Here is a 15,634-nt window from a genome sequence, read left to right on the forward strand (position 1 = left end):
CATACACTCCATGATGCTGATGGTGGGGCATGCTCACATTCTCTGTGACCAACAATATAATTGGTAAAATTCAATATTCCCTATTGGGGGCTGAACCAAGCTCTTTGCAAGATCTCTCTTTCTTGAAAGTTTAGGCAGAATTTAGGTGAGACTCTTCATGACAGTGGAAAAATCACATTTTCAGAGATCTTTAAGAACTTTCCTTTAATCACATGTGTTTCTGATATCACCATGTAATAGCAGTAAATATTTTCTAATAAATTTCCACAACATGCAGGCAAAGCATCTGGGTAGAAGCAGCTTCACAGTTCCCAGGTGCTCCTAGATTTAACAAGCACCCAATAAAAACAAAGGAGCAGACTGCTGAGATATGTACAGTTTAGTCTTGGTTAAATTCAATGGAAAATTCTCAGTCCTAATCTTCCTTTTTCTATCAAGCATTGGCACAATTGAGCGAGCATCCCTTCCTTCTTGAAACATGACTTTTACTTGACTTCCAGGCACAACACTTCTCTTGTATCTCACAAGCTGATCCTCCTAGTCTTCTTGCACATCTTTCCCTACTCTTATGGTTGAGGTGCTCCCAAGGTCAGTCCTCAGTTTCTCTATCTCCACTCATTTCCTTGGTGATCTCATGTAGTGAGATGATCTCACAGCTGTAATACCACCTGCATTACGACTCCTAACTTTATCTTTTCTCCATGAATTCCACTGTCATATATTCCACTGTTGCTTATTATAGTGGGAAAGGCTACGTGGAAGGCATTAGAGCTTTTATCTAGGAAATTAGTAAGCCAAAACCAATATTACATTCCTGAAGGGAATGTGGAGATTAGTGTCACCATCAAGGACCTGAAAGATGTAGGGGTGATGATGCCCATCAAATACTCATTCAACTCTCCTATTTGACCTGTTCGGAGGACAGAGGGATCCTGGAGCAAAACAGTGGATCATCATAAGCTTAACCAAGTGGTGGCTCCAACTGCAACTGCTGTACCCACTATGATTTCATGGCTTGAGCAAATGAACACATCACCTCTTACCTGGTATGTAGCTATTGACCTGGCAAATGACTTTTCTCCATCCCTATCCATAAGGTCCATAATTTGCACAGCACCATTTGTCACTAAAGAAATGAAATGAAATGAAATGAAATGAAATGAAATGAAAGCCACAGTGTATTTTTCTATGCATCTACCAGAACATCTAAAATAAAAAAAATTGCCCTAAGAGTTGCAATCATGGGACAGGACGAAGCCTCATATTTGCATAACAAGCTTCCTAGGAAGGAGCACTTTGCTTTCAGTTGGCAAGACCAGCAATATAACTTCACTATCCTACCTCAAGCGTATATCAACCCTCCGGCCCTGTGCCATAATTTAGTTTGTAGGGATCTTGAACTCACCTTTCCCTCCCACAGAATATCATACTGGTGCATTACATTGATGACATTATACTCATTGGACCTAGTGAGCAGGACGTAGCAACTACTTTAGACTTATTGCTAGGATGTGTGCATATCAGAGGTTGGGAAATAAATGCAGCTAAAATCCAGGGGCCTCTACCTCAGTGAAATTTGTAAGGGGTCCAGTGGTATGGGGTGTGTATTCATTATTTTTTTACGGTGAAGGATTTGTTGTTGGCCTCTTCTTCTTTTTTTTTTTTAATTTATTTATGATAGTCACACAGAGAGAGAGAGAGGCAGAGACACAGGCAGAGGGAGAAGCAGGCCCCATGCACCGGGAGCCCGACGTGGGATTCGATCCCGGATCTCCAGGATCGCGCCCTGGGCCAAAGGCAGGGGCCAAACTGCTGCACCACCCAGGGATCCCCTGTTGGCCTCTTCTTTAACCAAAAAAGAGGCACAGCACCCAGTTGACCTTTTTGGCTTTTGGAGGCAACGTATTCCTCACTTGAATATGCTACTCTGGCCCATATACTTAGTGGCTCAAAAAGCTGCTATTTTTTGAGTGGGGTCCAGAACAAGGTAAAACTCTACAAATCCAGGCTGCTGTGCAAGCTGCTCTGGCACTTGGGCCATATGATCCTATATGTCCAATGGTACTAGAGGTGTCACAAGTAGATAAGGATGCTTTTTGGAGTCTTTGTTGTTCCCCTATAGGTGAATTGCACAGGCACTTAAGATTTTGGAGCAAAATCCTATTATCTTCTGCAGGTAATTACTTCTCTTTTGAGACAACCTGCTACTGAGCCTTAGCAGAGACTTAACTATGGGAAACTAAGTTTACTTGCATACTGGCCTACCCATCATGAACTAGGTGTTATTTCCCACTAAACTATAAAATTGGGTTTGCATAGCAATACTCCATTACCAAATGAGAGTAGTATATATGTGATTGGGCTTGAGTGGGCCCCAAAGGCACAGGTAAGTTACATGAAGAATGTGGCCTAAATGCCCATGATCTTCCTGGAGTGGACCCTCATTCTGGATATGGATTTGCCTTCCTGTATGCAATGCTTCTGTCAAAACCACTATCCGTGGACTTGCAGAATGCCTACCCAGTAGCATGATATTCCACACACATTGTTTATATTAAGAAACTCACTTTATGGCAGAAGAAGTGTGGCAATGGTCTATGCTCATGCGATTCATTGGTCTTACAGAGTTCCCCACCATTCTGTAGCAGTTGGTTTGATAGAATGGTGGAATGGCCTTATGAAGACTTTGTTACAGTGTCAGCTAGGTTGCAATATCTTGCAACCTGGGGCAAGGTTCTGCAGGAGGCTCTACATGCTCTGAATCAGTATCTAATATATGGTGCTGTTTCTTCCAAAGCCAGAAATAGTGGGTCCAGGAAACAAGGGATGGAAATAGGAGTGACATCAGTCACTATTATCCATAGAAAATTACTGGCAAAAGTTTGCTTCCTGTTCCCATGACCTTATTGTCTGCTTACCTAGAGGTCTTAGTTCCAAAGTGAGAAAAGCTTCAATCATGAGACATACCAGTAATTCCATTAAACTGGAAGTTAAGATTGTTGTTCAGCACTTTGAACTACTCATGCCTCTGAATCAACAGGCAAAGAAGGGAGTTAATGCTGGCTGGGATAAATGATCCTGACTACCAAAGGAAAATTGGACTACTACTCCACAATGAAGGTAAGGAGTATGTCTGGAATGCAGGAGATCCCTTAGAGTGTGTCTCTTTTTTTCTTTCCAGCTTTATTGAGATAATTGACATATAACATTGTGTAAGTTCAAGTTGTACAATGTGATAATTTGATATATGTATATATTGTGAATTGACTAGCACAGTAAGATTAGTTAATACCTCCATCACCTCACAGTTATTTTTTTATGATTTACTCTTAGTAACTTTCAAATATATAGTACAGTATTGTTAACCACAGTCATTGTGATGTACATTAGATCCCTGAACTTAATCATCTTACAACCAGAACTTTGTACCCTTTGACCAACACCTCTCCATTTCCTCCAACCTCAGCCCTTGGCAATTACCATTCTACTTTCTATTTCTGAGTTCAATATTTTTAGGTTCCAGATAAGTGAAATTATACAATATTTGTCTTTCTCTGCCTGACTTATTTCTCTTAGCATAACATCCTCAAGGTCCATCCATGTTGTGAATGGCAGGGTCTCTTTCTTCATTATGGTTGAATAATATTCTATATCATGTTTTCTTTATCCATTTATGTGTCAATGGATAGTTAGGTTGCTTTAATGGCTTGGCTACTTTGAATAATGCTACAATGAATATGGAGGTGCAGGTATCTCTTTAAGATAGTGATTTCATTTCCTTCAGATATATACGTGGAAGTAGGGTTGTTGGTCACATGGTAAATCCAACTTTAGTTTTTTTTTGGAAACCCCATACTGTTTTTCATTGTAGCTGTATCAGTTTACATTCTCTCTAAGAGTGTACAAGGGTTCCAATTTTTCCACATCTTCACCGACACTTGTTATTGTTTGTTGATTTATTAGGCTCTATGCTGGGCATGGAGTGGGACTTGAACCCATGGCTTGAGTTCAAGACCTGAACTGAGACCACGAGTTGGACACTCAACTGACTGAGCTACTCAGGAGCCCCTTCTTGTTTTTTGTTTTCCTGTTTTTTTTTTTAATAGACATTCTAACAGGTGTGAAGCAATATCTTAGAGTATTTATTTGCATTTTCCTGATGATGAGCATTAGTGATGTGGATTAGTGAACACAACAAAGATGTGTTGAACATCTTTTTATGTACCTCTTGGTCATCATGACCTGAATTGAAATCAAGAGTCAGATGCTTAACTGACCTGAGCCATTCAGGCGCCCCCAAATCCTGTTTTAAAAATCTTGTTTAGGGTCTACTATTAACTAGTGAGTTTGGGGCAAGTTACTTAAATATTCTGGGACTCACTTTTCCTATTCCTAATACATGATGATATTGAACCAAATGTTCTCCAATGTTTCTTTTGGTTGCAGTGATCTGTGGCATTTCAGAATCTTCTGTGGTGAGAAAGAACTTGGTATATTGTATTTTTCAGAGTCCCCAATAAATAGCTCTCCAGTTCTCTAAACAGGTTCTGTACAAATTGAAAGAAAGTTGGAGGGCAAAACATCTCTCTATTACTGATGGAGGGCTTCTATTCTCTGTAAGTAGCTCAATCCCAGTAGAAGAAAGACGAGTTAATCTGAGCATACCAAATTTAGTCTTTTCGAATTTACTTACCAGATAAATCTCTCTGTACCTCAAGGGTAGAGACAGTAAAGGGACAGAGAGAAGCTAGGAGTAGAATGCAATAGACTTCCATTCCCTTAGAAAGTAGCATCAGAAAAAAAAAAGAAAGTAGCATCAGGAATGGAAAAATAATTTCTCACTAACAATATGTTAGAGCAGAAGGTGCAAACTGGGAAATTAAAATAGGTAACCATGTGTCAGATCACAGAGGTACTTGAAACCAAAGACTATAGGGAGTCTGTGCAGGTACTTGAGAAGGAGTAAGATGAAAACAAAACAAAATCTAAAGAAAAACATAGCAGTGATAAATTTAAAAAAAGATAATTTGGAGAACAAACAGGGGTTGGATGGATAAGAAAAAGAAAGAGGTAATAAAGGCGTAGGCATTTTGGTTTTGAAGGACATATTTCAAGAACAGAAAGGAGATACAAGGAGCAGGGTTATTCTGTCTTGATCCAGAGGACAGAGTTAGTATAATCTGGGTTAGAAGTCATGCCAAGATGGTCTTTGGTTGAGTTTAAGAAAGAGCTGAGGATTAGAGCTATTGAAATGTGTGTTGAGCTATTAGTAATGTTTTTCACAGAGTAAGAGTCATTCTTGTGGGTCAAATCTGGTCCACTTTCATGTTGTCTTAGACTTCAGGAGGTATTTTTAAACATTTGAGAGAGTAGTTAACATTTAATCAGTTTTAAAAGTCACCAAAAATATGAATATCCAATTCCCCTTGAAAAATTGGAAGATCTAGGAGCAATGGGCCCATTTACCTTAAAACCACAGTTAGACAGAGCTGTGTAGGGGTTGTTCCACGTAGACAAGGCATGTGTTTTTCTTTCTGCCACGGTCCCACCACTTCTAATTGCATAGTACCTCCACTTTTTCCATTGTCTGCCTGGTCTCTATATGCGTTTGGCTTTTTTTTACCCTTGTTTTTACCTTGTTGAAATCTCTGTGAAGGAGGATGAATTTAATGACTTTTGACCCCACCTGATTCAATAATTTTGACCATTTTTGTCTAACTTTATCTCATTTTAAATATGACCAGCTTCTGTCTGTGGTGTGCTATTTTCATTATCTAAATTTTCATTATTCCGGTAATATTTCTTTTTGCTTTGGGACAACCATGAGAGCTTTTCATCTGCAATAAGCAAAAAACGGCCAACAGAATCTGCAGATTCCCAGGCAAAATGGGCATGGGGCATTGCTTCTTCTCCTTCCCAGTACTCTCTCACTGAGAATGAGGCTCCCTTGTTCTGGGTGCATTCTTTCTAGTCATTGCTTAACAAAACCTCATAGTACCCTACATGGTTCTGGTTGGCCTATTGGACTGTATAGCATGGTTTAATTTCTGAGAAGTGATTCCAAGGCCAAGACAGAAGGCTTATATACTTCACTGTCTGCCTAAGGAGTACTGATCCCAAATGAGTAGATAAGTGAGGACATGATTCTAGAGAAGCTGGGAAGAGATGCAAAGTTAGTGAGGGGACAGAAGCAATGGGAAGCAGGATGGCCAAAGAGGTGGTGACAGGGCAGGGACAGAGCAAAGTGTGGGTACATGGTACATGGCAGAGTGGATGAACTTTCTCAGGTAGAGATTATAATGACTGTTGTTACTTTTATGTATCATTGGTACTGGAGTGGAGGTGGGTTCCTTTTGTGTTTGCCTCATCTGGTTGGTTGAGCGTGGCTTGTATTTCATTTCTTTATAGTGATTGACAGCCAATAAAATAGATGAACATTTGATATGATGATAAAGGGAAAGGAAACCCTGGTTACTAAGGAATGTGTATATTTATAATAATAAAACCACTATAATATAACATGTATATGCAGTGCTTTACCCCATAGGGTGGCTGTTCACTCACAAACATTGCCCCGTTTTTGGGAATAATTCCAGAAAATGAAATAGAATACATGTTTTTGGATATCACCAAACTACAACTCATGATTTTTCCTAAGGTTCATGCAACAATAAAGCATCATTTTCTTCCATGACATAAGTATTAAATATCAGAGGCATAAGCCAAATCTGTTACTTTGCTATAATAATTAATGTAAATCATCAAACATTTAATTAAGTGTAAATTCCAAAATATGATAATTGACAAGTTTGCAGTACGTTAGAGCCTACAAGTGTTTTCACATATACTACTTTTGAAATTCCTCATAAGGCTGAGATACGACCTTTGATCCTTCAGTGTTGAATAATATGTTCCTGCCACTGCACAGTACTGCCATTTGCTGTTCTCAGCAGCTCCTGATTTTTGCTAAAGTTTATTTTCTAGTAACCCTTCAGCAAGGCAAATCACAACCAAATGGAATGTGTATCCCCAAAAGAATAATGAGGGTTGCCTTCTTGAATTAGATCATGAAATATCTTGGTCAACAAATCAAAGATTAACTACCAGTATTTATCTTTAAAAAATAATAAAAATGGAAATGAACATGTATGCATTTTGATTGTACAGGGCTGAGATATACCGTAGAGTTGATATAAAGACCAGAACAATCCTAGCTCTACTGTATTATAGATACGCCCCATCTAAAGCAAACACATTGGGTAAAGTAGCCATCAGTAACGTGCAGGATAGCCCTACGTATTTTATGTAACAGAGTACAAAATATTCAGTGATAGGGTTTTAAATTCTACATTGCAACCAACCTTTAAGAAACTACCACTTGTGTAGTTTTAGTTTATCTTTGATACATCTTTGATACAAAGATGAATGAGGCATACTTATACTAAAAAATTATTCATTATTTATCTGACATTCAAATTTACTGGGTGTCTTGTATTTTCTCTTTGCTACATCTGACAATGCAAGCCAGAATGGCCAGGCATTTATTTATTTATTTGTTTGTTTATTATTAAGTTTTTATTTTAATTCCAGCATAGTCAACATACAGTGTTATTATAGTTTCAGGTGTATAATATGGTCATTCTAACAATTCTATACCTTACTCAATGCTCATCATAAATGTATTCTTAATCCCCATCACCTATTTCACCCATTTCCTCCACCCTCCTCCCTCTGGTAACCATCAATTTGTCCCCTATAGTTAAAAGTATGTTTATTGATTTCTCTCTCTCTCTCTCTTTTTTTTTTTTTTGCTCATTTGTTTTGTTTCTTAAATTCCACATATGAGTGAAATCATATGGTATTTGCCTTTCTGTGACTGATTTATTTAATTTAGTATTACACTCTCTAGCTCCATCCATGTTGTTGCAAATGACAAGATTTCATTCTTTTTGATGGTTGAATAATATTCCATTGTATACATATACCATATCTTCTTTATCCATTCATCTATTGATGGACTCTTGAGCTGCTTTCATAGTTTGGCTATTTTAAATAATACTACAATAAACATAGGGGTGCATGTATCCCTTTGAATTAGTGATTTTGTATTTTGGGGGTAAATACACAGTAGTGTGATTGCTGGATTGTAGGGTATTTCTATTTTTAGATTTTTGAGAGACTTCCATACTCTTTTCCACAATGGCTGCACCAGTTTACATTCCTGCTAACAGTGCATGAGCATTCCTTTCCACATCCTCGCCAACACTTACTGTTTTTTGTGTTTTTGATTTTAGCTGTTCTGACAAATGTGAGGTTATATGTCATTGTGGTTTTGATTTGCATTTCCCTGATGATGAGTGATGTTTTCTTTTTTTTTTAAAGTTTTTATTTATTTATTTATGAGAGACACAGGCAGAGGGAGAAACAGGCTCCATGCAGGGAGCCTGACATGGGACTCGATCCTGGGTCTCCAGAATCAGGCCCTGGGCTAAAGGCGGCACTAAACTGTTGAGCCACCCGGGCTGCCCGATGATGAGTGATGTTGTGCATCTTTTTTATCTGTCTGTTGGTCATATGTATGTCTTCTTTGTAGAAATGTCTGTTCATGTCTTCTGCCCATTTTTTAATTGGATTATTTGTTTTTTGGGTGTTGAGTTGCATCAGTTCTTTATATTTTGGATACTAGCCCTTTATCAGTTATCTCATTTGAAATATCTTCTCCCATTCAGTAGGTTGCCTTTTAGTTTTGTTGGCTACCTTTTTCACTGTGTAGAAGCTTTTTTTTTTTTAATTTATTTATGATAGGCACACAGTGAGAGAGACAGGCAGAGACACAGGCAGAGGAAGAAGCAGGCTCCATGTACCGGGAGCCTGACGTGGGATTCGATCCCGGGTCTCCAGGATCACGCCCTGGGCCAAAGGCAGGTGCTAAACCGCTGTGCCACCCAGGGATCCCTGTGTAGAAGCTTTTTATTTTGATAGTTTATTTTTCCTTTTATTATCCTTGCCTCAGGAGACATATCCAGAAAGAAGTTTCTATGGCTAATGTCAGAAAAATTGCTGCCTGTGCTCTCCTATAGGATTTTTATTGTTTAAGGTCTCAATACATTTTGAATTTATTTTTGTAATTGTGTAAGAAAGTGGTCCAGTTTCATTCTTTTACATGTAGCTGTCCAGTTTTCCCAACATCATTTTTTGAAGAGACTCTTTTTTTTCCAATTGTATTTTCTTGCCTCCTTGTTGAAATTAATTGGCCATGTAATTGTGGGTTTATTTCTGAGTTTTCTATTCTGTTCTATTGATCTATGTGTTTATTTTTGTGTCAGTATCATACTGTTTTGCTTACTACAGCTTTTTTTAAATATAACTTTATAAATATAACTTGAAGTCTTGAAGTTTGGAATTGTTATGCTTCGAGTTTTGTTTTTCTCTTTGGATTGCTTTCACTATTTAGGGTCTTTTGTGGTTCCATACAAATTTAGGATTGTTTGTTTTAGTTCTGTGAAAAACAGTGTTGGTAGTTTGATATGGATTGCATTGAATGTGTGGATTACTTTGGGTAGTATAGACATTTTTTACAATATTTTTTCTTCCAATCCATGAGCATGGAATGCCTTCCCATTTCTTTGTGTTGTCTTCAATTTCTTTCATCAATGTTTTTTAGTTTTCAGAGTACAGATCTTTCATCTCTTTGGTTAAGCTTATTCCTTTATTTTATTATTTTTGGTGCAATTATAAATGGGATTGTTTTCTCAACTTCTCTTTCTGTTACTTCATTATTAGTATATAGAAATGCCACAGATTTCTGTAGGGTTGATTTTGTATCCTGTGACTTTACTGAATTTCTGTACCAGTTCTTGTAGTTTTTTGGTGGAGTCTTTAGGGTTTTCTATATATAATATTATATTTGCAAATAGTGAAAGTTTTACTTCTTCTTTACCAATTTGGATACCTTTTATTTCTTTTTGTTTTCTGATTGCTGTTGCTAGGACTTACAGTACTATATTGAATAAAAGTGGTAAGAGTGGGCATCCTTGTCTTGTTCCTGACCTTGGGGGAGAAGTTCTTAGTGTTTCCCTATTAGGTATGATGTTGGCTGTGGGTTTTTCATATAAAACTTTTTTATGTTAAGGTATATTCCCTCTAATCCTATTTTGTTGAGGGTTTTTATCATGAGTGGATATTGTATTTTGTCTGATGTTTTTCTGAATCTATTGAAATGATCATATGGTTTTTATCCTTTCTCTTATTGCTGTGATGTATCACAGTGATTGATTTGTGAGTATCCAACCACCCTTGCATCCTGAAAATAATCCTATTTGATTGTGGTGAATGATTTTTTAAAGTATTATTGGATTTGGTTTGCTGGTATTCTGTTGAGAATTTTTGCCTCTATGTTCATCAGGAATATTGGCCTGTAGTATTCATTTTTGTGGTGTCTTTATCTGGTTTTGGTAACAGGGTAATGCTGGTCTCATGGAATGAATTTGGAATGTTTTCTTCCTTATCTATTTTTTTGGAATAGTTTGAGAAGAATAAGTATTAACTCTTCTTTAAATGTTTAGTAGAGTTTGCCTGTAAAGACATCTAACCCTGCACTTTTATTTGTTGAGAGTTTTTGATTATGGATTTAATTTCATTGTGACAATTTTCTTTTTCTTCATGTTTTAGTTTTGGTAGGTTGTATGTTTCTAGGAATGTATCCATTTCTTATAGGTTGTCCAATTTGTTTGTATATAATTTGTCATAATATTCTTTTACAATTGTTTGTATTTCTGTAATGTTGGTTGTTATTCCTCCTCTTTCATAGTGATTTTGTTTATTTGAGTCCTTATTATTTTCAAAATGGTCAGGCCTTTCCAGCTCTCCCTCAACCAATCAAATGTTGATCACTCATGGAATAGTGTGATTGTGGACGCCCCTGGGAGTGATAAAACTCTCTGCCACTGAAGCAATCCCTAAATGTACTGACATCTGAGGGTATTTTCTGACACCACTTGCAACAGGTAGGGCAACAAGTGGCAAGCAAGAATTAAGAGGAATTTTGGGCATCCCAGTTTCATATCAATTATACAATCTTTTTGCTATTTTTGTTTTTTGTTTTTAAAGTAAGTTATAGGGATGCCTGGGTGGCTCAGCGGTTAAACATCTGCCTTTGTCTTAGGGCATGATCCTGGAGTCCTGGGATCAAGTGCCACATTGGGCTTCCTGCATGGAGCCTGCTTCTCCCTCTGCCTATGTTTCTGCCTCTCTCTTTCTGTGTCTCTCATGAATAAATAAATAAAATCTTTACAAAAAGTAAAGTAAATTATATGCTTAACAAGGGCCTTGAACTCATGACCCTAAGGTCAAGAATTGCACACTCTACTAATTGAGCCAACCAGGTGCTCCTATTTTTGTTTTTAGTATTTCCCTATAGTAACCAGATATAATAGAAAATCATTTAGTACTACAATTAAAGTGGAAATTTTTTTTTCAAGAACCAGCCTCTGTAATATTCAAATTCTGCATACAAAAGTGAACACGTAAGAATGGGCAATGCTCATTTCCTTCATTGTTATCTGTTTATCAGTAAGGACCAGGGGGACTGCACATCTGTTTTTTTCCAAGATATTTCTGGTTTATGCCTCCTCTCTTGGCTTAAATATTAATAGCACCTGTTTCACTTTCAAAAATTTCTCAGTTTGGAAAATAAATTTTCTTTTCTCCTTATTAAGATTTTCATAGTGCTTCTCACTGCAAATGGGCACTATTCTCAACTTCATTACAATGGGAAACAAAAATAGCTGACCTTTATATCCCCCATAGAGGGGCTCACTTTCTTTTTCTAGTTCCAATTTAAGAGAAGTACCTACAAGGCAAGGAAGTACCCTCTCTCCACTCCTTTTCAACATTGTACTGGAAGTTGTAGCTAATGCAATAACACAAGAAAAGGAAATAAAAGGTATACAGATAGGAAAGGAAGAAGTTAAATAGAATTTGTTCACAAATGATATGATCATCTATGTAGAAAATAAAAAAGCATCAACAAAAAAATCCTGGAACTAATAAGCAAGTACAGCAAAGATGCAGGACACAAGGTTAATATACAAAAGTCAACTGCTTTCCTACAGACTAGTAATAAAGAAGTAGAATTTGAAATTAAATCACAATACCATTAAAAAATTTTTTAAAAGATATTCTTTATTTATTCATAAGAGACACACAGAGAGAGAGAGAGGCAGAGACACAGGCAGAGGGAGAAGCAGTCTCCATGCAAGGAGCCTGATGCAGAACTCGATCCCCAGACTCCAGGATCATGCCCTGGGCTGAAGGCAGGCGCTAAACCGCTGAGCCACCCAGGGATCCCCACACAATACCATTTATATTAACATCTCTGAAAGTAAAATACTTACATATAAATCTAACAAAATATACAAGATCTATATGAGGGAAACTACAAAACCCTGATGAACAAAAAAGAAAAAAGAGATATTTCATGTTTATGGATGGGAAGACTTAATATTGTCAAGATGTTAATTCTTTCCAACTTGATCTATAGATTCAGTGTAATCCCAATCAAAATCTCAGCAGGTTATTATGTGGATATTGACAAAGGTACAATCCAAGAAAGAAATAATTGATAAGCTGGACTTCATTAAAATAAAAAATGTATGTCCTGCAGAAAATAATATCTAGAGGAGAAAAAGACAAGGCACAGATGGAAGAAAATATTTTTAAAAGACACATTTGATAAAGGACTGTTATCCCAAATATACAAAGAATGCTTAAAACTCAACAATAAGAAAACAAGCAACTGAAATTAAAAATGGACCAAAGGCCTGAACAAACATCTCACCAAAGGGGATATACAGATGGAGATAAGTGTATGAAGAGTGAGATACCACTACACACCCATTAGAATGGCCAAAATCTACAACACTGATAGCACCAAATGTTGTTGAGGATGTGGCACAGGAGCTCTCATACTGCTGGTGGGAATGCAAAATGGAACATTCACTTTGGAAGATTTTGGTGGTTTCTTAAAAAACTAAACATTTTTACTATATGATCCAGCAAACATGCTTCTTGATATTTATCTAAAGGAATTGAAAACTTATGTTCACACAAAAACCTGCACACAGATGTTTATAGCAGTTTTATTCATAATTGTCAGAACCTAGAAGCAACTTAGATGTACTTCAGTAGGATAAATAAACTGTGGTTTATTAATAAACTGTATGTTTTAGACAATGGAATATTACACAACGCTAAAAGTAAATGAGTTAGCAAGCTATGAAAAAACATGAAGGAACTATAAAATGCATACTAATAAGTGAAAGAAGCCCATCTGAAAAGGATACATAATATAGGAGTTTAACTATATGTCATTTTGGAAAAGGCAAAAGTATGGAGATAGTAAAAAGTTCAGTAGTTTCCCAGAGTTGGGGCAAGAAGGGGTCAATAGGAAAAGCACAAGGGATTTTTAGGGCAGTGAAAAAACTCTGTATGATACCGTAATGATAGATATATGTCACGCATTTGTCCATAGCCATAGAATGTACAACAACCAAGAGTGATAGTTATGTAGATTATGGACTTTTGGTGATTATGTGTCTATATAGGTTCATCAATTGTAACAAATGTACCTCTGGAAAGGGATGTGATATTGGAGGAGGCTATGCATATGTAGGGACAGGGAGTATATGGGAAATTTCTGTACCTTTCCCTCAATTTTGCTACAAACCTTAAGCTACTGTAAAAAGTCTTAATAAAAAAAAGTCTCAAGTAAGGACTTGAATGGCCATAGTGAGCCAATCAAGTGTACCTAGAATGTGAAACACTGTGAGTGGTCCATCTGAGGTCATGTACCTGACTCTAAATGAATAAGATATGGCTGGATTTGGAGAGGAACTTGGGGAGCAAGTTCGTGAAGTGTAAACATAATCATGGGGACCAGTTTCTTTGAAAAATTTCAGAAGTAGGGAGATATTTGAGCAAGGAACATTCCCTAAGAGAGGCCCACTACAAATTAATTTAACACTGTGTAGTGCTATTTCTTATTCGCACAAATTTATTTCTCAAGTTTCAGATGCTACCCCTTCATGAAAATATTTTAGGATTTGATGGTTATGTTCACCTTATCTACACTGCTCATGATTTTAAAGTCTTTGAAAATATCCTCTCTCCTTCTTTATCTTGCCAGATGGTATGTATGGTTCTTACCTTTTTTTAGGTGTTTTCACCTAGCAGCAGCTTGGTCACTTAAAATGCTTTTTTCTGGATCACATTTAATTCCTTTATAGGGTTTGTACATCATAGTTTGGTGTAATTTTGATCATCAATATACTGTTGTTGTCATTTTTAGATAGAATTGTTTTATTCAGGGGACAGTCAACTCCAGTCTGTTTCCCACATTGGAGTTGAAGGAGTTTGTGTGAGTGTGTGTGTGCGTGCATGTGGGTGTTATTGCCAGCTATAATTTGGATAATATTTCATGTGTGTAGTGATGTTTGAAGATGGGATGTATAGCTATTTAGATATATAAATAGTTTAGATTACTTATTCCAAAACTTACTTGTTGATAATAAAATTCTTTTATTAGTTTTTTGGCCATGTCACACAACCTCAGGAAATTTGTTTATAGTTTATCTCGATTTGCCCAAACATTTTCTTACATGGAAGAGCTTAATGTTTTCTGCAGGATAGGGCATTTCAGCATGCAATCTACCCCTCACATAATTTATCAGAATAGCAAATAAAAAATCTTAAAATTTGTCTCTGGAGAGTCCTTGAGTTTCTCTTTTCCTTCTGGAGAAGTGACTCTGTCTATCATTTGTTTTCTGTCTTTAACCATGTCTGTATCCATGACATGAATAGTCTAATGCCATGATAAAATAACAGATAATCCAGTTAGCTTGCTTTTAATTTACTTGCTGCAGTATACTAAACGACAAAAGGTGAGCAAAAGCATGTTATATGATCTAAGGAGCTCTATAAATGTTAGCTGTTCCTTTTTGCCTTAGAATAACAGAATAAAAATACATAATGACTACTGATCAAGGTTTAAGCTTTCATAGTATGTCTTTAGAAATCTTAACATGTTAATATATGGGCAAATTCTAATATGTTTCATAGGGAAGATTAATAAATATTGCTAATTATAATATTGATCAGATTAAATCTAATGGGTGGTTATGTGGTTAATTTAAAATTTAGAAAAAATTAAAAAAAAAAAAAAAGAAAAAATTAAATCCTCTAATAAGTGAGGATCTTGGCCCTCTCTTGTGAAGTGGTAATTGGGTTTTGTTTTGGAATTTGCAGATAATTGTATGGAATGTCTATATTCAGAAATCTCTAATGTGGAGTTAGGGACATAATTCAGAATAGTTCCATTGTTGGATCAATATGTCAGTGGTATTAAACAGACAAAATAAAGTTTAAAATTGTATTTATAGTCAAGTCAAGATTTAAAAATATTATAGATCCATTTAAGAAGTTGTTTCAGGTTTTTGTTTTTGGTCAGTGGTCAAATAGATTATGTGGTATCGAATTTCTCAGCTCCAGTTTTAAGCCAATTCATTTTTTTTTTTAAGATTTTCTTTATTTATTCATGAGAGACACAGAGAGAGAAAGAGGCAGAGGCACAGGCAGA

The 15,634-nt window shown here is 36.5% G+C and overlaps 1 protein-coding gene across 1 annotated transcript in view; it reads left to right on the plus strand.

Annotated features, from left to right (window-relative positions):
- The first annotated feature begins 3,067 nt into the window (after positions 1-3,067).
- The window catches only part of ADAM23 (ADAM metallopeptidase domain 23), a 187,541-nt gene continuing 174,974 nt past the window's right edge, over positions 3,068-15,634 (plus strand). Inside the window, exon 1 of the mRNA XM_038585540.1 lies at positions 3,068-3,120. Within this exon, the coding sequence (XP_038441468.1) occupies positions 3,073-3,120 (48 nt within the window). The 5' untranslated portion in view covers positions 3,068-3,072. The remainder of the gene's footprint in view (positions 3,121-15,634) is intronic.

The sequence above is a fragment of the Canis lupus genome, chromosome 37 (assembly GCF_011100685.1).
Source record: "Canis lupus familiaris isolate Mischka breed German Shepherd chromosome 37, alternate assembly UU_Cfam_GSD_1.0, whole genome shotgun sequence".
NCBI lineage: Eukaryota > Metazoa > Chordata > Mammalia > Carnivora > Canidae > Canis > Canis lupus.